This window comes from Typopeltis vanoorti, chromosome 7 (assembly GCF_054136105.1).
Source record: "Typopeltis vanoorti isolate ZY-2024b chromosome 7, IOZ_Tvanoo_1.0, whole genome shotgun sequence".
Lineage (NCBI taxonomy): Eukaryota > Metazoa > Arthropoda > Arachnida > Uropygi > Thelyphonidae > Typopeltis > Typopeltis vanoorti.
Window position 1 is genome coordinate 41,532,457 of NC_143555.1, and position 24,160 is coordinate 41,556,616.

Genomic DNA, 24,160 nt, shown 5'->3' on the forward strand with positions numbered 1-24,160 from the left:
TAAAAGAAAGCGATTGAAATGATTCATTTTCATATAATTTAAAATACTTACTTGTGCTGGAGATTTTTTGTATTTCTTACACATGGGTTGTAAAGCTGGTTCTTCCAAAGGATTACTTTTGTCTCTGAAAAACAGTAAATTCCTCATGTTTATTCGAATATTCAGAGAAATTAAAAAAAAAAATATATATATATATATTCGGATTTTCACATCAACAATTATCGGATATGGTTGAAGTGAATCTTTAATAATTTCCTAGAAAGTTAAACGTAATCAGATGTTGGAATTAGACAATGTTTCAAAACAGAAGGTTAACGCGTAGCTTTTGTTAAATTAATAAGGACATTTTAAAAAACAGTCGCACCTAATCATGTTTATTTAATATCGTTCAATACTTTTCCTCAAAATACATATTAAGGGGATAAAAGCATGAATATTAATAAAAGTTTGAATTATTTTTTTATTTCATAATATATTTTATTTCCTTTCATTAATTATTGTTAAATAATTACAAGAAATGCCTACGTGGCCTCTGATAATAATGACTTTCACCATGCCAGGTGTGAAGAAAATCGAACTTATAAGGGATAGGTATCCCTTATAGGTGTGATTCTAGTTCATTGCCCCTCCTCCACTTTTCAGCTCATCAGTCACGTGTCTTACTCCAGGAAGATTTTAATCCTGTAACTAAGCAAAATGGGTCATAGAAACATAACGAATCCATAAAACAGATACCAGTTTGATAAGAGATCATGTGCTCAATCCTAACTCCTTTTAGAAGCCTTAAAGAGTACTGCATTCTTTCTTCCCTTTGGTAATGGAAACTACTTGAAATAATCGATTTCATTTGCTAATTGCAACATTTCAATTAGTCATTCGAATTAATGGAAACTGTCGTTTATTTTACAGTCCGTCTTCCAAAACTATGGAATGAATTTTTCTGGATCGTTTTAATAAATGTTAAGTAAGTAAAAGGGTGAATGTAAATATAAATGGACAGAGGCTTGAATTATCAGACGTGCTCAATGAATATAAAATGTGTTAACTGCAGTCATTTTGGTAATTCTTATTATAAAATAATAGATGGAATTTGATTATATTCGAATTGCAAATTAAGCACAAGGAGGTAAGTTGAAACTATAATCGATCTATTTACCAATCAGTATGTACAAAATATCCACGTAGGTTATCGTAAACGAGAATTTTCCCCCCTTTTAAAAAATGCAAATGAGCGCTTAAATGGAGGTATGACTGCATCAAGTTATGAATTAAAACCTTAATATAATAGAATGAAAAACAAGCTCATGATTCGAACATTAGACTGTTCGTATGCAACTTTAGAATCCCTACAAAAATATCATTAAATACTGTAAAATGATATGTGCTGTAATTATCATTAACAGTGGTGTAAGCGGTAAGTATTATTTACTAAACATACTTCATAATTGCGCTTCCTGGAGATCCAAAAGGAGAATATGCAGTGAAAGTTATTCCAAGTTTCTTGCAGAAATTGAATAGTTTGCCTTGCTGGAAATATATGTGACATTCCACCTAGGAAAGAAAAATGAAAATAAATTAGATTTTTTTCTCCGATAATACTGCGTTATTCCCTGTAAATATGTTGTTATTTATATAACTTTGTATCGGGATTTCTTCATGCATTAGTTGGCAAATGGTCCTACTTAAGTAACTTAAGTAGGACCATAACTTAAGTTGGAATAATTTCTGATTTCAAAATATACATAAAATGTAATCGCGCTACTCTCTTAAAAGTTAACAATTTATTACTAAAATAAAGAGCCAAAAGACTTCAGTCCGGCGATGTAAAATTACATAAGCAAAGTGGATATTAGATCCAGCATTATTTCAAAGCCGAATGTAGAACCTATGAAAGTTTTGTAAGGCAAAACTTTCATAGTTTCATATGAATGCTGGAGAGCGTATTCCCGTAAGCTTTGAAATAATACTGGATCTAATATCCACTTTGCTTATGTAATTAACAATTAATATAAAGTTTTGTAAATTGTCAAATAAAAATTCAATCATTTTAAGTTTGTTTTATGGTTTTGATCACGCTCTGACAACTTAACGATTAAATTATTTTTAAAGGAAGAAAGCTAAAATATCAGTTTCTCATTAAGTTCACAAGCCGATGTTTGTCTTCCTGAGGAAAATTAAGAAATTTTTAGGAGTGTTCTTAGTTTCTCAATCATCAGATTGGATGAATGTTAAGTGGTTCAAAATTAAAGCGAGTGAAGCCGTAAGAGGTCAATCATTTTAGACACTTCTTACGGCATATATCAACTGGTTTTTACGTTAAGAAATTGATATTTTATTATCTTATTTAATACCCGTTATTTTTTTAAATTTACATCTTTTATTATGAAAACTAATTCAATATATATTTACCTGTAAATTCGCTGGCTTGATTCTAGCATTATTATAAACTCTCTTAATCTGCTCATGGTTAAAATTAGAAACACCGATTGCTTTAGTCATTCCTGCATCTACTACGTCTTCCATACCCTGCAAATTAAATAATAATTGTTATAAATAAAAAGGCGAATCTCTTTCTACTAGAAAACTAGTTTATTTGTTCTTAAACCAGATTATATTCTACATTTTTGGAAGATTTTATGTTAAAAATATGAACCAGAAAATAATAAAAATCTTTTTGACTTAGATACAACAATTAACTAAATTACGTCAAATAATGACTACTTTTAACATAAAGAAACGATTTTTGTGAGTATCCTTAATAGTATCTGTCTTTCATTTAACAAACAAATTTGTGAGCGGGTCAGGAGTTATCTATTCCTAAAAGTAAAATAATGGAGAGACCATTTTAACATAAAAAAGTGTAGCAGTTTCTGAAAGTTAACTCACCTTCCATACGTCCAGTAGGTCAGATTCCATGTCTATTAGCACAGTTCCAGTATTGACTATTTCTAGGAGTTCGCTATCCTCCATATACTATTGGAGAAAAATTAACACATTCATCTCTAGTATTTATAAAATAACGACATCCATTGAAATATTTCTAGTGTGTGTGGTGTGTGAATTGCGTAGTCGTTGAATATTTTTTCTATTTTTTTCATCATTTTTGTGGCATGATAATTTTTGTTGAATATTAAAATCGAAACACAGCTCATCAGTGTATATATATAGAGGAAAACCTCGCTTAATGCGAATTCGAGATGAGCGATAACCAGTTAGCACGAGTCAGTGAAATAATACTATTTCCCACTTTAAGCAAGTGATTAATCGGTTAACGCGATTTTTTTACGTTATGTGAAATTTGCCAATCTGCAGCGAGTGGCGGCACTTTTCAATGTAGCAGGCAGTGGGCAGCCAGTAGCAGTGCAGCGGGCGCACGAACAATCTCTGTTCTCTTGACCAATCACTTTTCTTTCATTTTGTTTCAATTTAGATACCTATAAGAGTTTATTATATTCAACCCCTGATATGGAAAAGAGAAAAACTAATAAAGAAAGTTGCCGTAATAAAGGAACCGTGTGACAGAAAGTCTTACCTCACTGTGCCAATGATTTCATTGGTTTTAATAACCCAACTGATAACATTATAAAAGAAATCAACACAATTGGAAAAGAACTGGATAATGAGAAACTTGCTCGATTCTCATTCTGAACAATTAAACGAGAATGATCTTCTTCTTCAACTAGAAGACTAGCGTGCATATGAGGAAGAAGAAGATAAGGAGTGCGAACAAGAAGAGAATGTTACGACTAAGACTTATTACGACTGCAATAGAATTTGAGCTAGTTTTCAATCACATTGAGCATGATAAGAAAATTTTGTTTGACGCTGATTCTAATTTGGAACGAAGCTTCGAAGTCTGCCAAAATCTTGAGAAAGCGGTCGCCAGCTATCGCAAATTGCATGACAAGATGAAAACGTCGAGCACGATTAAAACATCTTTACTTAATGTTTTTGTAAAAAAAGTAGCCAAATCAAATGTTTAGACATTAAATAAAAATTTAAGTAATTGATTTTTATTAACTTTGATGATTTTACCTCTAATATAGATTATGTTTTGTTTTTCAAATTTACGCTAACTGATGGATGAATTATAATTATTCCTATTGTTCATTGTATTCGCTTAACGCCATTTCGCTTGGCACGCATTAATGGATGAATTAATTAATCGCCGTTATGAAGCGTTTTCCTGTATACAAAATTCAGACAAACAACAATTAATAGATAACCATTAGTATTTAAACGTTAATGAAGGACCTATTGCAATTTGTTGTAAAAAAGGAATGTAAATAAACGAAAGCACATTTAATGAAATGAGCAGAGAGAGAGAGAGAGAGAACTACGTTATTATTTTTTTAATTTAAATATTGCAGTATTCTTGTGCATATGCCTGATAGTTTGCTATGTATCTTCAACGTATAAACATTATCATGAACTTTTGAAACTTTGCACATCTTTTCCAACATATTCGTTCGACCAGTTGATTTTTTTAAATTTTTGTTTTATTTGAAAAAAAAAAAAACGGAGAAACTCACATACACCTCACCCTTGAGAGAGAAAATCGATTTCTTCAGTCAATTCACTTTGCTAATTTTCATCGCATCGTAGACTGGATTCGAATTCGGCCATTTTCTATCCAATTAATAATTGTTATGTCAACCTTCGGAATGTTTTTTTTAAGAAACATAGAAAGAGGAGGAAGGAAACTCGGTTGCTTTCTAATAGATCTAAGAATGAACAGTTTCGATGATGATGATTTCATATTGACATATAAATTCGTTTCCTGTGTCTATAAAATGTGCAGTTTATATCCCAGGATAGTGTTTTATACGATTATCAATAACATTCTATAACATAACAGAAATAGAAGATTAATCCTTTGAGGATTAACGTACCTGTAATGCACATGGATTGTGAACTAAATAAAGATCAACGTAATCAAGCTGTAAATTCTCTAAAGACTTCTGCATGAAATGTTTCACCAAATCTCGACGATGTCCATGTAATGGAAGCTGTTGGAAAGAAAGAAAAAACTGCTTTTATATCAACGTCAGTTCTTTTTTAGCAGAATACTGTTATCTCCATTTTAATAAAAGTACATCAAAGGACTAGGGGCATGGGCCCCATGCTACCAAGCGCGTCCCCAGGTTGCGGATAGGGGAATGGCCTCTGGATACAGAGGTTAGCTGCGAATAAACAGGGAAACCTGTGAATAAGCAGTCGTGGATAATGGGACGGCATCTATCAAGAGGAAGTGGTGAGATAGACGGTGGCATGGTTATCTTTATAAAAAGCCACACATTTCCACTGACGGGAATGCGACATGGCGAGATGTAACCGCCATTAAATAAGTTACAGCCCGCTGGAAGTTGGGGCAGCAACAACTTTCATCCTGAGCGGAAGATGACCATAAGTGACAACGGTGTAAAGGATACTGTGGTAGGCGGATAATCATGAAGAATGAGAAACGGCTAGCACACACTGAGCCTCTCTAGAAGGCTACTGCTGGACAAGGAACGCAAGGGGATACCAAATTGTTCTCTTTTTCCCTAGTAAGATAGCAGTATGGTTGGACATTCTAAAAGATAGTAAAGCGCACAATGGCTCAATACTTGTGCACGGCAGGGGAAGAAGCAAGACTTTCCAGGGCGTAAACCAGCGTCGCAAATCCTTGTACATTCATTGGGACGTGGAATGTGAGAACCCTCCTACAAATTGAAAAATTGGAAAATTTGAAGAAAGAAATAGATAGATTAAAAATAGCCATATTGGGAATTAGTGAAATGAGATGGAATGGAACTGGAGACTTTTGGAGTGGTGATTACAGAATCATTTATTCGGGTGATGAGACAGCAAAAAATGGAGTCGCGGTGGTTCTCAATAAGGAACGGGGAAGAAGAGTAATCAACTCAGTAAAATGTAGTAGTAGATTGATAATGGTAAGATTAGAAGCAAAACCAACAAATATTATAATAATACAAGCTTACATGCCTACTAGCGACCACAGTGATGATGAAGTTGAGAGAGTATATGTAGATATTGAGAATCTAATTAAACTGACCAAGAAGGAAGATAATCGTATTGTCATGGGGGATTGGAATGCAGTCATTGGTGAAGGCAAAGATGGTAGAGAGGTGGGAAAGTATGGACTTGGATGCCGAAATGAAAGAGGAGAAAGAGGTTTGGAATTCTGCCACCAATTCAATCTGATCATTACTAATACCTGGTATGAGGTACCAAAAAGAAGACGGTATACTCGGAAAATGCCAGGGGATATAGGAAGGTACTAAATAGATTATATTATGACACGAAATAGATTTAAAAATCAAGTATAATCATGCAAAAGTTACCCGGGAGCTGGTGTTGACAGTGACCACAATTTGGTTTTATTGAAATGTAATCTGAAATTTAAAAAGCTGTCACAACCAAGGAAAAGGTCCAAATGAAACATAAGTAACCTGAAAATAGAGGAAAACCATAGAAACTGTAAACAGCAAACTTATGAAAGCATTAAAACAGGAGAGAGGGAAAAGGAAAACATAAAGGAAAAATGGACTCATTTAAAGGAAACAATCATCAAGGCTGCCAAGGACGGCATAGGATTAAGAAAGAAGCAAATAAAAAAACCATGGATCACCCAGGACATTCTAGATCTAATAGATGAAAGAAGAAAATACAAAAATTCCCTAAAGGAAGAAAGCAAAGACAAATATAAATATATAAAAATATGATAAATAGAAAGTGAAAAGAAGCAAAAAAACGCAATGGTACACAGATAAATGTAAAGAAATAGAAGAGCTAATAAAGACTGGAAGAATCGATAAAGCTTATAACATTATAAAAGGAATAAGTCAGCAAAACAAGACAAGAAGTACAATTATCAAAAATAAACAGGGGAATATATTTATAGATAAAAAAGAAATTTCAGAAAGATGGAAGGAATACTTAGAAGACCTATATAGTGGAAAAGATCTAGATGCCAAGGCTATAGAAGATGAAAACAAGACTTGATGTGGAAGAAATTGGTCCAACTATATTAAAAGATGCATTTGAATGGGCATTGAATGAATTGTCAACCAACAAGGAACCAGGCACTGATAACATCCCTTCAGAATTAATAAAATACTCAGGAAACATAACTAAGTCATACCTTTTCAAGATCATAAGGGATATTTATGAAACAGGGATCATCCCCGAAGATTTTACACAATGCTCTTATCATACCCATTCCTAAAGTAAATAATGCAAACAAGTGTGAAAATCATCGAACAATAAGCTTATTATCACATGCTTCAAAAATACTACTCAAAATTATACAAACAAAACTAACAAAGAAGGTGGAGGAATATGTTGGCAATGACCAGTTTGGATTTAGGAAACAGCAGGGGACAAGATAAGCAATCCTAGCTCTAAGAACAGTTATTGAAAGAAGATTGGAGAAGAATCAAAATACTCTGATAGTCTTTCTTGACTTCGAGAAAGCCTTCGATAGTATTGACTGGAATCAAATGTTGCACCTCCTAAAAACAATAAAGGTATATTGTAGAGATAGAAGGCTCATATTTAATCTTTACAAGCATCAAGAAGCCCTAATAGAAGCAGCCAGCAATACAACAAAAACCGCAATAGCAAAAATACGTAGTGATGTAAGACAGGAGTGCTCTCTTTCACCCATACTGTACATTGAAGATGCAATAAATAAACTGAAAGAACTAATAGTAACAGGAATTAAGATAAATGGAATTAATATTAATGGATACGGTTTGCGGATGATATAGTAGTTATAGCTGATAACGAAAACAAACCGAAAGCCACCCTAACAAAGATGGAAGAAATCTTCACACAGTAGCCTAAAAATTAATTATAAGAAAACAAAATTATTAATTAAAAGTAAAGCAAATCTAATGAAAATAAACCTGAAAATAAATAATAACCTAATACAACAGGTATCATCTTTTAAATATCTTGGAAGTCTTATCACATAAGATGGAAGAAACCAATCAGATATTAAAGCACGAATAATCCTAGCCAAAAAAAGCATTCTACAAGAGAAGAAACATTTTTACCAGTAAAGGGCTTTGCACCCAGCTCAAAAAAGACTAGTGAAAACATAATATGGAGCATTGCATTATATGGTTGTGAGGCCTGGACTCTAACAAAACAAGACATGAAAAAGTTGGAGGCATTTGAACTTTGGTGCTGGAGAAAAATGATGAAAATCAGTTGGACAGAAAGGAAAAGTAATGAAGCAGTTCTAAATATAGTTCATGAAGAGCGCTCATTAATGAAGCACATCAATAAGAGAAGAAAAAGCCGAATTGGACACCATTTGAGGCATGGGGGACTGATTACTGAAATAATGGAGGGGACTGTAGAAAGAAAGAGGCCATGAGGCAGACCAAGAATTTCATATATAAATAACATAATGATGCTAACTGGCGCTAAGAGTTATGAAGAGATAAAAAGAAGGTCATAAGACAGGATGTTGTGATGTGCTGCTATGTTTACCAATCTCCGGATTGATGCACCAAAGAAGAGACATCAAAGAAACAGTGAGATACAGAATTCAGTATTCTTGCTGAAATGATAAATACGGAAATAGTTGGAAATTCTATTGTAACAGTAAGTTTAAGAAAACCAATTAAACTAGTTATTTCTCCAAGAAAGTACCTAAAATCTGTGAATATACCCATCATTATATTTATTTATTTATTAAAATAAATAAAGTTTACTTTAGAACGTTTTCCTTGAGTCAGCTTTCAGAAAAAATAATTACCGTAGTTACATTACTTTTTGCTGCAAGAAAACATTCATTTACTCGTGAAAATTGTGAAGACTTACCTTGGTCACAATGAAAAGATCTTCACGCCTGACTTTCCCCTGATCGAAAGCTTTCTTCAGAGCTTTTCCAATGTCCGCTTCATTCTGATACATATACGCTGTGTCAATGTGTCTATAACCTGCGTCCAAAGCTGCCTCAATGGTTTCATCTATTTCTTGGGGAGTTGACTAAATTAAGGAATAAAGTTACTAAATGCGATAATATGAATAATGATAATCATACAAAAATGGAAAAATATATCAAAGATTTCTTTAAAAAAAAAGAATAACGTGGTAATGAAGTTATGCTCTGTAGATCAGTTGCTTAAATGCTTAGAGATAGAACATTGCTTTCAATATATAAACTGCTGCTTAATCACTGGCCACTGACCATACTAAACAAATTACGGATTTCATTCAGAATTGCAGTGACTTGAAGATATAGTCATTTTGTGAAATACGCTAACTGATAAATAATATGCTGACACCTGCTCCTGCCAATTCTCAATCTAATATTAAAGGCATTAATATGGAGTTGGTTCATTCTTTGCTGCTTTACGCATTGGCAGATGCATTGCACTACATGGATGCAGCTTGTGAATGAAATCTTTGTTTTGTAGTTTTACTTTTAACATTTTAAATTGAAGAAAAAAATGGCTACCGGGTTAGTCGGAAGCTCTATAATTTGTTTATCACACAGAAATACGTGTAAGATCCTGAAATTATATTTTCCTACATTTGCCACTGTGGGGTACTTCTTTTCTCGAGATTAGGCTATTTAAATAAAAGAAACGGCGGACCGATCTCTCCCTAGCCCTTCCCAAATTACAACCAAAGACTATTAATCCGTTCTTGTCCAACAGTTTAACTCTGAACTTAGGGAAACTGTTAAATTGAATGAGTAGTGGGGAAACAAAGAATGAAACAATCAAACTTAAGAATGAATATTATTTTTAAATCATAACAAGACATTGGATAAGAACAAACACACTTTATATATTTGCACAATTACTTCCTTGGCAGGTACTTTAAAACATCATTCAAAGCAAAAAAATATTTAGCTGCATTACCGGAAATGGATCAAAACGAAACGCGATGAAACTTCGTTAGATTTTTGTTGTTGCAGTTGGTTTTGTTTCAGTGAATAGTTTAATGATGAAGTTCTGGTGCAGAACTAGGAAAGGAATTGAAATTGAGCGACTCGGGAATCTGATAAGAACAGGTGGAATACGCCTCAAGATCAGAAATACAGAATGGTTCATAACAGCCTGCAACAGTACAGTCGATTCTGTTTGTTTTCCCTTTACATATATACGCACACACACAGAGTACATAAGTACGATCGCTACACGTACATCATACCGCAAGTATGTTGTGCGCGTTTCATCACCAATGGGAACAGGCTGATTGTAGGTTTCTCAAAATAGTAAAAGGCGTGAAAGAAGTGATCAGACCAACTTTGCAGCGATTCTTTTTTCTCTTAAATTTAATCAGAAAATAGAGACTAATACATCGATTTAGTGACCCTGTTATATAAAGACAACAAATCTCAGTTTTAATCATCCGCTAAAGAATAATTTTATAGAATAGATTTCATATTACACGACATGTAATGACAACCATTTACACAATTGATTCAAAATATCTCATAAAGACAAATATATTATCACCAGTATGATTAAAAGGGCAAGTTATTAATTTCATGGAAAATAATGCAGAGTATTGCCATGTACTATATATTATGATAAGCTTTGAATAACAGTACATTATAGAACAAACGATATTTAAATATTATTTGAAATTACTAATCTGAAACTACAAGATTAATCTATTAAAATAAAAACGATAAAAATGATTTAAGTGCAAATTTGTTGATGTTAATGAAAATTTGGCTTTAGTGGTGTTCTGCACAACACCACCGTTGAAACGTGTGGTGTTGTGCAGAACAAACGAAGTGTGGATTAATAACCTCTAATGCGGTTTGAAGAAAGAATAGTCATGATGTTCTTCGACTCTAAAAAACTTTTAAAGTCAAAGAACCCACTCCACGTGCACACGTGAAATAATGCGTGTGCATTAACTCTCGTCGTGCAGGTAATCATCCCATCCCTGTTCTCCGTTAACATGGAATTATTTCTGTGATTCTCGGAATAGGTTTCACATACTCTTTAAGTCAACAATGTTAAAGACAATTGTAGTGATAATTACAATGTTTATTCTTTTCTTATTCTCCTTTTTCGGAGTTTCCAATCGCAATTTTATAGGGTTTAGAATAGTTTCAATATACAGGTCACATAATATGTCAAAGAAAAAAATGTTTTAATTTACAGTCATCCATAAGTTACCTATCGCTATTTTTAGTTAATAGGCTTTCTGTTCTTCCTCAATTATTTGCCGCATGCAGTCATTTTATAAATTCTAGTTTTTCTCTCATCATCAGCCTTTTTTCTCTCTCATCTTCAGCCACATACACAAGTTTAAAATGTACCTAGTAGAGGGCGCAACGCTTGTTCGCTGATCTACCTTCCACTTGTATATGTTGAAGTGCCAAACAGTTAGCAATCGTTTTAAGGAAGAAAAAAAAATCTTGTTTAGCAAAATACATTTAATTAAATTATATCAAGACTGAAAGCAAACATTGTACATGCCTGCCACGTTCATATTCCAATTACGGGCATTTGCGCTCCACTATTAAGTTGAACAGATGTAGCCATGTCGAACCAAACCTATGTGTGTCGTAGCTATGTAACAAACGAACAGGAAGCTTTAGTTGAACACAGACATACCTGTAGCTTTCCTAAGTGACCTTCAAGCACGAGTTGGTGATTGTCTCTGGTACTCTCCTTTCTGTCAAAGTAATGCCACTCATCTGCAACTGTGATATAAAATCGTGTTGTTGTTGTCCCACTTCCACCCCTTTTCTCCTTCCTGGCATAGATTTTTTTCTTATGTTGAGCCAATACACGAGAGGTTGGTTAATCGACCTATAGTACATTAGTACCGTGTATGATTAGCAAACTGTATTATATCGATGCGACTCTATTTCAATGCTTCTGTGACAGTTGAACTTATTTAATCAAGTGCCAGTTTAATGCAAGTTAACGATCCCTGAAATAATTTCTTGTCCTTGGCTCTCACTAAGATTAGTAGCCTGTCTCCTGGGGAGTACAAGGTTCTGCTCGGGGGGGATGGTTATTTTCTGTCACTGGGTGGAACCACCACTAATTTCCTGTCCTGGAGTGATGAGTTTAGTAGTGATCCTGTAGGGTCACTCAATGAGATTTAAAGTGATCATGTGGATCACTCAGGGTTTTTGGAGAGGTATCCTCGCACTTTAATACACCTCACCAGCAATCCACCTCAGCACGGCCATTATGTTTACGTGCTGAAGCGGGCTTCTGTTTAGTGTCAGTAAATTCCACATAAGAGAGGTTGCTATTAATCCAAAAATTCTGTTCTCCAAAGAGAACTTTCAATCCAGCATGCAGTAAGCTGATTTGTAGACTCACAACGTTATTCATCAGTATATTGTTACCTTCTTTAATTGAAGAAATTCGCGAGTATATTACACAATTCTGTTTCTTGCATTTTTATACACTTTCCGCTGTTCATAATGTAAAACTGCGGAAATGTTTTCACATAACAGGTTCCAAATTACTCAAAAAAGTCTCTTTATTTCTTGTTTGAAAACATTACGTGATATACAATTAAAGTCAAAAATGTCTTTTTTCTTTTTATAAACAGTGAATTTTCCCACAATTGCACTGAAAGTGCCTCTTTCTTTGGTATTACTCTATTTAAATAAAATAAAATAAAATAAGATAAAAACGGTTCTTGCAGGCGTTACATCCTTTTCCTCTCCCATGCTTACACGGGATTATTTCTGCGATACTCGGAAGAGTTTTCCCCATACTCTTTGAGTGAAGCAGCAAAAAAAAAAAAAAAAAAAAAAAACTTCTTGGACATATATTGTTACATATTATTGCAATGATAATTACAATGCTTATTCTATTCTGATTCTCCTTTTTCAGCGTTTTTCCAGTCGCAACTTTACAGTGGTTTAGAATAATTTCAGTGTTATCTCGTACAGAAGGTCACAAAATACGTAAAAGAAAGAATAGTTTGAAAATACAGTCATCCATAAGTTGCCTGTTGTTATTTTTCGTTAATAGGTGTCCAGTTCTTCCTCAGTCATTTTCCGTATGCATTCATCTCCAAAATGACCAGTGGACAGAAATTTGTTATTGTATAAATAAATTACAAAATACACCAGTACAAAAAACATCAAAAAGCGCTGTTCGAACATTCTAGTTTTTCTCTCATTATCAACTTTTAATCTACAGCTACACGCGCACACACAGAGACGCACACACAAGTTGAAAATAATGTGTCCAGGAGAGGGCACAACAACGCTTGTTCGCCGATCTACCATTCACTTCTATATGTCGAAGTGTCAAACAGTTATCAGTCCTTTAAGGAAGAATAAAAATGTAGTTTAGCAAAATACATTTAATTATATTATGTCAAGACCTAAAGAAAACCATGCACATACCTGCCACGTTCCTATCCCAATTACGGGCATTTGAGCTCCAGTGTTAAGTTTAACACACGTAGCCATGTCGAAGCAGATCTCTCTGTGTGTGTGTGTGGCTTGGCTCTCTCTCTCTCTCTCAGATGAACAGAAACACGGCAGGATGCCAACAGTACCTGTAGCTTTTCTCGGTGACCTTCAAGAACGAGTTAATAGTTGTCTCTGGTACCTCCTTTTCTGTCAAAGTAATGGCACACATCGGTCATGGTATTGTCGACATCGTGTTGTTGCTCCACCACTCTCCCTCCTTTTCTTCCTTCCTAATATCGATTTTTTTTATGTTTAACTCATAAACGAGCGGTTGGTTAATCAACCTATAGTACGCTGTAGTACACGTGTACTGTGTAGTGGTAGCAAACTGTACTTCAATGCTTCTGCGACAGTTGAACTAATTAAAGAAGTCGCAGTTTAATGCAAGTTAACGATCCCTGAAATTCATTTTTGTTCTATAAAACATTGAAATTATAATTTAAATAATTGTTAATACATTTGACAGAATTTTAGCTATTTATTTTCTGTTTTTAATTCATATCAGAAAATTTTCTTTCACTTTTCGCATCTTTCTGTGTATATTGTTACTTGTCCTTAAGTCACATTATTACATTAATGAACACTGTAATATGACATTAATTACAATAGCACATTACAGAAATCTGTTTACTGTATTTTTCGATACTTTCCATTGTCTCTAAGTGTTTCATATAATGGGTTCCCAACTTCAAAAAAGCTTGTCTCTCCGTTCTTAATAATTTTTAATAGATAATTAAAAATTATCTATTAAAAAAAAAAAGAAGATCGATTTGAAGTCTCTTGAGAAATTAGAATCAAAGACTAATATATCCTAATCTTGTCCATAGGCAGTTAATGATCATTCAGTGTAATTATTCAAAACTATTCTCCAGTACATTTTTATAGTCCGAATGTCATTAGTGGAATAATACAACATCACACGTCTTTTAAATATTTCAGTACTTTAAATATAATAAAATTCCTATCAGAAAACGACTTTATGTGAACGAAACATGAATTTATGTTTAAACTCTTGATAGTAATCAATCAGAACTACGTGAAATCGATCTGTAAAATAAATATTATTTTTTTAGGATTAGTCCTGAATCATACACTGTCATTTTTAATTTGTATTATGGATTAGTTATTAAGGAAGATAGAAGGTAATTAATATACGCTTATGTTTCGAATTTGAAATTTTGAATAATAAGAATAATATAAGAATAATTTTTTTGTATATTGATAATTTCGAATACTATTGCTATTGTCAATTAGTTCTTAAAAAGTAACCAGTTCCCAATGTACTATAACAAATTTTCAACGAAAAATCAGTTTAGTCAGTTAATAGCACAAACTTTCGGTAAACAAATTTAATCTTAATAAAATTTCCGAGGTGCCACCTGATCTGCTTAGAGCGTAAGGAAGAAAAGCAGTAATTTTAATGCGTGGCAGTTCTATATCTATCTATGTATATTATGTTCTTCCACATACATGTCGGATTTTATGTTATTAGACAGTATCATGTCAAAATAACTGTTATTAAAAGGGAAAAAATGTAATTCACCTTATAACTGATATTTCGATGTAACATACCTCAGCAAGAGTATGAGCATGTAACCTCTCTGCCTGACTGCAGAGAACCAAAAACCTGTTAATCCTGTACATAAGATTGTTATGTTTATAAAAAAAAATCTATCTATTTAAATATATATATATAAACCGAGAGGAAGTAAATGTGCAATTTCTACGACTACATGTAGAATGAATTTTTCAAAACTTCATCGCGAAAAGAGAGCCACGTTACCATAAATAAATTATTAAATGTGTTAGTATGCAATGATGGAATGTACTAATATAAATCATATGATAATTTATTGTCTATCAATTAATAATTGATGGAAAATGTTGTTCATTGTAGACTTTTTGGGCACACAAAGTTTAATGGAGTATGGAGATAAGTTATTTGAGATGCATGAAACGGCCAGAGGAAGTCTATCTCTTCCAGTGGTCATCCATTTCGCTGATTTTCTTCGTTCCTTCCACCCCATTTTTTTAATGAAGTCTTTTGAAATGCCGAATAATTACAGAAAACTATTTCTCGAAAGTATGTACGAATACAGAAGACTAAGATTCCTCAAGTCAAATATGAATGTCGGTGATTGCAGTTCGACATTGATTGTAATCGTCAATTCATTAAAAAGGTTAACGGATTTAATTTAGTAAGATATGAGAACTTACCCTGTTGCCTTTAGGCTATAAAAATAACTGAGATTCAATCAAATAAATAAATACATAAACAAAATAAATAAATAGAATAATTATAATTATAATTTAAATAATTGTTAATACCTTTGACAGAATTTTAGCTATTTATTTTCTGTTTTTAATTCAGATCAAAAATTTTTCTTTCACTTTTCTCATCTTTCTGTGTCTACTGTTACTTGTCCTTAAGTTACATTATTACATTAATGTACACTGTAATGTGACATTAATTGCAATAGATTACAATTACAACTCAAATATGAAAACTAAATTCATGTATCACAGAGTTGTCGATGAAATTGTAATCCATTCCTGGAAATACCATCAAATTGATATGAATTTTAAAGCTCACAGGCCTGAAAAGGAGCCTATTATCATTATTATCGGTGCTTTCTATCTGTACGGAATGAGACAGTAATAATGGCAAATACCAAAAAAACATGATAAACACCTTCAATATATCTAATAAACAGAGTTGATAAAATGTCTGTAATAATGCCATAAAACGGTTATGGTATTTTTAAATATACCATAAAATATTTATAGTCAATAACGAGAGAATACATGTGAAGAACATATTGAATAAATTTGACATCGGCTTGTTGAGAAATCATTAGAGTGAGACGAAATGCAAAGAGTCAAGGAAACTAGATTATAATGGCAGAGACGATGAGAATGGGTGTGCGTAAGATCGACTATGCGCAAACGTGTGTTCAGTTATATGTACGTCACTAAGCATGGTTATAAATCTGGTGAAGGGGCGGAAATGCGCGTTTTGGTTTCAGACTTTTTTGAGTGGCAGGGAAGACAGAAAGTGAAAGTTGTCAAACTGGACAAAGCACATTGTACACATAAATATAGGAAAAACCAATATGTAACTTGAAATGTCTATAAATAAATGCCAGGAGCATCGAGTTCACTGAATTTGGCGAATATATTTTGACCTAGGATCATTGGCATTACTGAAACCTGGCTCTCCGGTTCTAATGTAGTAATTGGAATCGAGTGTTAAGCGTTTAATATTTTCAGGAATTACAGAAGAGATGGTCGAGGAGGAGGGGTACTACTAATGATATCTGATGATTTGAGTCCATTTAGATTGAAAACTCATGAAAACAATAATAGTGGTAATATTACATGTAGACGTGAGTTTGAGGTTATGTTGTGTGAAGTGGAAGCTAATATGATGAAATATATGGTGAGATGTGACTATCGACCAAGCGGTTAGGCTGCTGGGGACGATGAAATTCATCCCCGATTAGCCTGACGGATACTATACGACTATAGGTGACTAAAATTATCCGAATATTCATTGGGGTAGCAAAGAAGTCATATAATAATAAATGACAATTTATTGAGCTGTTGCGAGTCAATTTTCTCAAGCAGAATGTGAAAAAGGGAACTCGAGGTCAAGCAGCGTTAGTTTTAATCCTAGAGTCAAAAACGGTCTCAGTTACGTATGTGGCTATTTTGCCACCAGAAGGCTAAAGTGATCGTGCAGTACCGTCTTCGGAAGTAGCTAACTATATGGATGTTCCGGTTACGTCACATTATATGTTGAACTCTAAATCTGGAAATTATGACAAACTCAGGAGAGTATTCTCAGAATACTATCTTTGGTTTCTTGGTGTCAGTTACCGAATGGGAAGGCTATTAGCAGAGCATGGGAAGTTTGAAAAGACTCCGAGCACTATCTACATTTGTCACTAGAAAAAAGTTCAAAGAACAAATAGAGGTGGGAGTGGAATTTTTATGCAACATTATTAAGCATGAGATCCATACAAAGAAAATAATGCGGAAGAATATAATGAGAACAAGATAGGAGTTATGGAATATACAAAGCATAGAGCAGAAGAAAGGTTACGAGTATTGAACGGAAAGCTAAATTGGAGTATGAAGAAATGAGCAATGCAAACTAAAGGAAACTGAAAAAATTATCCTTATGCTACAAGTAAAAGAATAACTTTAGTGAATATAAGTGGCACACGTGTCAGAAACAGCTGACATTGTTCAGATAATGAGTGTTCGCTTTGCTGAGTGTATTATTATTATTATTGTTATTATTAATATTATTATTATTTGGCACCTCCAGGGAATCTGAAGACTCATCGAGGGAGGGCACCTGCTCTAAACTCCGTCTCCACCATTCAATCATCAACTGACCGCAACTACACCAACGCCATCTACCGCCGACCACAACTGATATTTCCATAGACAATCACAAACATCCAACCAGGTCTTGTAGCACGATGCACAGTGTGCTACTAATACATTGGATGAAGAGATACATGGGGAGGATAATCAAGATCTTTTGCATAATCTGGATGAGAACGCGGCAATAGGGACAGATGGGATAACAGCACGTATGCTAAAGAAATGGCTGACCGAACTGGTTAGGCATTTTGACATGTTTGTATAACTTGAATCTAAGTTTAGAAATGATCCCACAGGATCATTTCTACTAACCGGTCTGTAGTTAGACACATCGATTTTTGTATCACTCTTGTGCAACGGAAAGAATGTATGATAATTCCGTTGCACAAGAGTGATACAAAAATCGATGTGTCTAACTACAGACCGGTTAGTATGACTGGAGTGTGGGTAAATCAAGCGCAATTGGAAAAACAACGGTACGTTGCGCCCTTCGATTGGAAAAGGCCAAAGTTCCATTCTCGTCATGACAGGAGGATCTTTATATGAACGTTTTCAATCGAAGGTGAGTTAGTCGATCTTATACGGAGGTAGCAGGGTTTTTTCCGCCGGAAACTAGGGTGTTTTCATCCCGCATACAGACAAATCGGCCCTTCAGAACACACGCAATTTACAGACAAAAAATACTAGTTGTGGTGGTGATAGTGACTAGTAGATGGCGCTGATGTTGATTATTGGTAGTTGAGGTTCGGTGTGCTGGTGGAGACGGAGAGTGTGTACAATAGGTGTCCTCCCGCGATGAGTCTTCGGACTCCTTGGAGGTGTCACGAATATGGTATTTTGTGTTTCTTGTTCATAGTATGACCTTAGAGCTGTTTTCAGGCTATTGTAGTTAATATTTCTGTACTCAAAAGCTAATTTGTTTATCATGTCTGGGATGTAGAACTTTCGCGTGGCCTTTCCGTAGTGATTATTGTATTTACATGTGATATAATTAGTTGTCTGAGGTCTTGTAATGCGATATGTATTTCTAACTGTCCTGTAGTTGGTATCGAAATAATGTTTTAGCAAAGCTGCATAGCGACCAGGTCCGGCGTAAGGGAGGGGCGGAATGGGCGAATGCCGCAGGCGTAAAAAGTAAAAGGGCAGAAAACTTAGAGTTTATGTTACAATTGTACTGGAGGCAGAAAAAATTTTAAGAAAATATTAAATTTATATATACATATTTATAAAGATAATTATATTTTATTCTAATTATATAAGCTCCAAATAATTATTTTTGTTTTGATAATCCCTAGGACCAGTACCGTAGACAGGGTTTAGTGGAGAGGAAGCCTGCCTAATGGCTCTGCTCAACACTTGGGCGCTCTCATCTGAACTGACAGATACATGCTAATTGTTCACATGAATATTCTTTACCCTATCTATTGTCTAGGTTGAAGGTCACGAGTAGCTGCGCGTGAGTATATTACGAGTGCTATTTTGCACTTTTGATGCTGTCAGCTTAGGTTAACACGTGTTATGCAAAGATTTCTGATATTTGATATCTGTCTGATATCTGTCCCGGCAGATCTGACAGATACTTGCTAATTGACATAGATATTTTATTGTATAGGTTGGAGGTCATGACTAGCTGCGCGTGCGTATGTTACGAGTGATATTCCGCACTTTTTTCTTTTCTTTTTTTTTGCTATCAGTTTGGTTGAACACGTTTTTTTATTTTGTAAAGATTTGTGATATTTGATAGTAAATTGTATCTGAGAGATACCGCGAGCTCCGATGTCAGTATAGCTCATAAATATAAATATAAATGGTCAGATTATTCATATGCTGAACAACAATGTGAAAATACGGCGAAGAATATTTATTAGAAATCTCGTAATGCAGTTAGTGTACGAACAAATAAAAAGGCGTTCAGAAATCTCTACAGGTGTGAATAGGCCTTTACACCTGAAACTTCATAAATTTCAGACACAATTTGAAGGAAATTCTAATGACAACATAGATACGACTCCCTCGACAAACAGAAAAAGAAAAAGATGTTTTATGTGTTATGCATCCAAAACGAGTCGCTTATCAAAATATTTTTGCAAGCCTTGTAAAAAGCATTATACTTTCAGCATAGCAATATTGTTTGCAATGACTGTTATGACAGTTTTGTAAATCCAACTATTGAAGATTCTGATTAATTGATGTTAAATGCATTTGTTTAATTTTATTTTCTTTCATTATCGATGTTTGCGTTATTTTGCAACAAAAATTTTTATTCTTTATATTTCATTGTTTCAATAATTTCTAGATTGTAACTGAAAATAAATAAACCTTCATGTATTACTGAAATAGAGAACCAAAGGCTTATTTATCATACATGTCCTCTAGAACAGCGCTTCCCAAACTGTGGGTTGCGGTCTCCTTGGGGGCCGCAAGTTTTGTTGTGGAATCTGTGAAATAATGAAAACAAATTTTAAATGTTTTAAGACTAAGTAGTTCTTTTTTTTTAATATTAAAAGAAACGCATTTAATTTTTATTATTTATTATTTCTTCTATGTTATTTTTTATATTTTAATGGAAAAAAATCACACATTGGTGTTCGTTCACAAATTTTGCTTTTTGCGTATTTCGACGATTAATGAATATTAGTAAATATGTGCTTATTCATATACGTTTCATTTCATAGGTATTGATAAGAAGCACAAAAAAAACCTTACAAACGCAAAATCTTGAATATGAACTCTATTGAATATAAATACAATAAATATTATAATAATATATGCCTGTATTATGATTTTTTTTTCGATTAAGGGGGCATGAAATATTTGAATTTTTCCATAGGGGCCTTTATATCCATAAGTTTGGGAAACACTGCTCTAGAAGATGTGCTTTACATTTATGGAAAATACTAAGGAAAGTGGTCTGGTGCTTGCTCCACCTTTACTACGAGTTGCCTATGAGGCACTACTTATGCGTGCATCCGCCGAAAAGTTTAGTTTCTATATATTCGGCACGAAACTCTTGTAGTTTCTATATTCGGCTATGAAATAATGTTGGATTCAATATTCACTTAATTTGTACCATAATGCATTATATTTGCAGTGTTTTTTCTTTATGTTTTTTGCATTCTAGCACATACTAGTAATGAATGTATTTCTCAGATATACCGCGTCGTACGCTGCAAAATTACCGCTGCGAGCTCCTGAGTGTTAATAAGAGCACTCGTTCAGCCGTATTACCGCAACAATATTTTACAAAAATACAGCATTAGTTTACTAAATAAAAAAAGGCGCCATTTCTCATTGACAGTAAAATATGTGCTTATTATATTTTATTAATAAAAAAATTATAGTCATACATACTAAAACTAAACATTTTAGAACCCACTTATTAGATACTGAAGGAAACAACCCATAAAGTATCATACGATGTGAATCTCATAAACTTTTATAGTCTCTTTCTATATATAATAAATTATATTATGCATGAATTCTCCTCGCTCCCTGCAGTAAATAATATGCCCTCTACAACAGCAACTATATTGTAGAAACATGAAAAACAATTACTTTTATTATGTCACTGAATAAGGTTCACAGACATCTGCAGACTGTGTAATGTATTTCTCAACAAATAGTGCAATTACAGACAACTGGGAATATAAACACTAACTAATGAATTACATCTCCCCTCCAAAAGAAACTGCTATATAGACCCAAGCAAAACCACATGTTGCCGATCAACATAAGGTTTTTGCTTGACACTATCCCGACATGAACGTGCTAAAACTAAGAAATATATAGTGAATATATTTCAGATATTATGGAAATCGGTTTAAGAGAATTAGCATTTCAATTCAATTGTCAGCTTGTTTTGTTTGGGTAGCTCCATCTTTTGTTAATACCGCACCAATCATATGCACTTCTTAATAGCTGCTTTTTCTATATTAGCCTACAATCGCGCATATCTTTCACTTCTCATTAGTAATTTGTCAAGGATTGTTCATTACGTATCTCAAGTCTTAAATTACTGGTAATTTTTGTTCATATAATGGGAAAGAAGATGTCTCTATTTGGGTAGATAATTTTGACGTTACACATTTGAGTAGATAATTTTGACATTGCGCACAAGGAACTGCTCTCGAGGATAGAAGAAGTGATGGAGAATAGAAGCTTTTTGGTAAGGTATACCCATTTTCAGTTTTTTTTTTGTTTTCTGAAAACTTTAGTTTCCGAAAATCCCCGCATATATCTCGCAGCACGATTTTTTAGCTTTCAAATTCTTAAGTATGCATCATTCGTTAAATACTGGATTTTTTCTCTTCTTTTCCCCCTTTACGTCCATAAACTGTTCTGACATCTGTCCTTCGTAAGTCATATCACAAGTATAAGCGATCTTTGTAAACACCAGGTTCCTTAAATGAAGAACGGGGAGGTTTTGGAGGACTAAGTAGACTAAAAATCCTGTCGAGCGGAAAAAAGACAACTTTAATCCCCTGTTGAAGTCAACACATTTTAACAGGGATTAAAGTTATGAAATTTTGACAGACTAAATGTATGAGAGAATTACTTCTCTGTAATACTTTCTTCCTTGTTCATATGCTTACATGGTGGAATAGGGGGGAGGGGTTGTCGTGAGATTTTATTAACCTATGTTTTGTTTTCGCCCGTATTTAGTAAGAGAGATCTCAGGTAATCTAGCCACTGATGTCTTTTTTCTATGCTAAGGTTCGCATAATGCATTTTTTTAATGTCTGGCAAGTCGAGAAATAAAAGGAAAACACAGAATGGAACAAACTTAAGGACTGATGAACTGTTAGTGGCATCAGAGGACTGTTCTCGCTGAAGTAAATCTTTGCCTGCTGTTTGGCTTGCTAGTGTTTTCCGGTGCGAGTCATCTTCCTATAAACTGAATAGCTGACTTTCTTTTCCTCGAATGCTCTACGAGCGTGTCTAAAAATCGTAATAATCTGCTGCTGCTTTTTAATTCAAAAGTAAATTTGATTCGAGTATAAATGATGCTTTTTCCAGAATGGATTGTCCTTCCGCGCTGTGCAATCCTAAGACAGGTTTCTGAGAAATCAAAGCAAAGAGAAAGAGATAGAGGAAATAATGATGATAGATCATTTCCCACTAACTAACCTTGGTAATTTACTTCTGAATAAACATACACGCACACGCACGCGCGAGGATGTAATACAATATAATTATACTTCTTGTGTTGAATTTTTTATTGACAATTATTCATAAGACTATTACACCTTTTTTATAATCTTTGTCAAGTAGCTTTATTTTATCCTCCTACATGTTTCGACAATCTTTTTCTATTGGCATCCTCAGGGAATACAAACTGGTAAGCTAAAATGAAGGTTACAGACTAGGTTATAACTGATAATTCTAATTCATACAAAAAATTGGTATTGTGCGTGACAATGTGTGTGTCTCGTTAACGTGATTTATTCGTTATGGTTCATTACGTAATTGTTATGAAAGTTCATTTCTTTGATGTTTAATGATCTGATAAAAGTTTTCCAAATTTCTGGTAAAATTAGACCTTGATTCTTGTTTAGGTTTTCAGTTTTACGGGCGACTGTAGCTGCTTCTGTAAAGGTTCTTGAATGGTAGTTATCTTCTATGTATGGCATAAGGCTCTTATCACACTCAATATGATGGTTAGTAGAGGCAAAGTGGCATGAAAGGCCTGAAATGTCTTGTCTGTTATTTCTGACATATCCTATGTGTTCTTTCTTTCTCGTTTCAAAGCTTCTTGAGGTCTGACCTACGTAACTAATACCACATGAGCAAGGTATATTATATACTCCAGAGTTCTTGTAGAATGGGTGAGGATCTTTCGGTGATCTTAAAAATTTCCGAATAGTGTTGATTGGTTTTAATGCTACTCTGATCTTATGCGGTTTTAAAAGGTTAGCTAATTTTTTGGAAAGGTTGCTGACAATAGGAATCGTAATTGTACTGATGTATTGGACGTCATCACGTTGTTGATGTGGTATATCAGTAAAGAGAATCTTGTTATAGAGTCTTTTTGGGTAGCCATTTAAAGAAAGTTCTCTGGATATTGTGGTTAATTCCGTTAGTAGGTCATCCTTGTCTGTCGTATACTGTATAGCTCTTTTCTTGAGACTATGGATAACGCTAAGTTTCTGAGCTATGTGATGAGCTGAGTTGAAATGGAGGTAACGTCCAGTATTTGTAGGTTTTCGGTATACAGATAGGTTGATACTATTATTGGATTGTTTCTTTTTTAAAATGTCAAGGAATGGCAGTTTTTTATCTTTTTCCATTTCTAATGTGAATTTGATGGTATTGTGGAAACTATTGATT

The 24,160-nt window shown here is 33.9% G+C and overlaps 1 protein-coding gene across 1 annotated transcript; it reads right to left on the reverse strand.

Annotated features, from left to right (window-relative positions):
• Positions 1-1,428: 1,428 nt before the first annotated feature.
• Positions 1,429-13,462, reverse strand: LOC150104620 (aldo-keto reductase family 1 member B7-like). The gene is made up of 6 exons (XM_090395597.1): positions 13,370-13,462; positions 8,839-9,006; positions 4,893-5,009; positions 2,887-2,973; positions 2,410-2,526; positions 1,429-1,551 (listed from the first exon to the last, which is right to left on the reverse strand). Exons 1-6 carry the CDS (start codon positions 13,433-13,435, stop codon positions 1,429-1,431), a joined length of 678 nt encoding a protein of 225 aa, XP_090251723.1. The 5' UTR covers positions 13,436-13,462.
• Between the last annotated feature and the right edge of the window lie 10,698 nt (positions 13,463-24,160).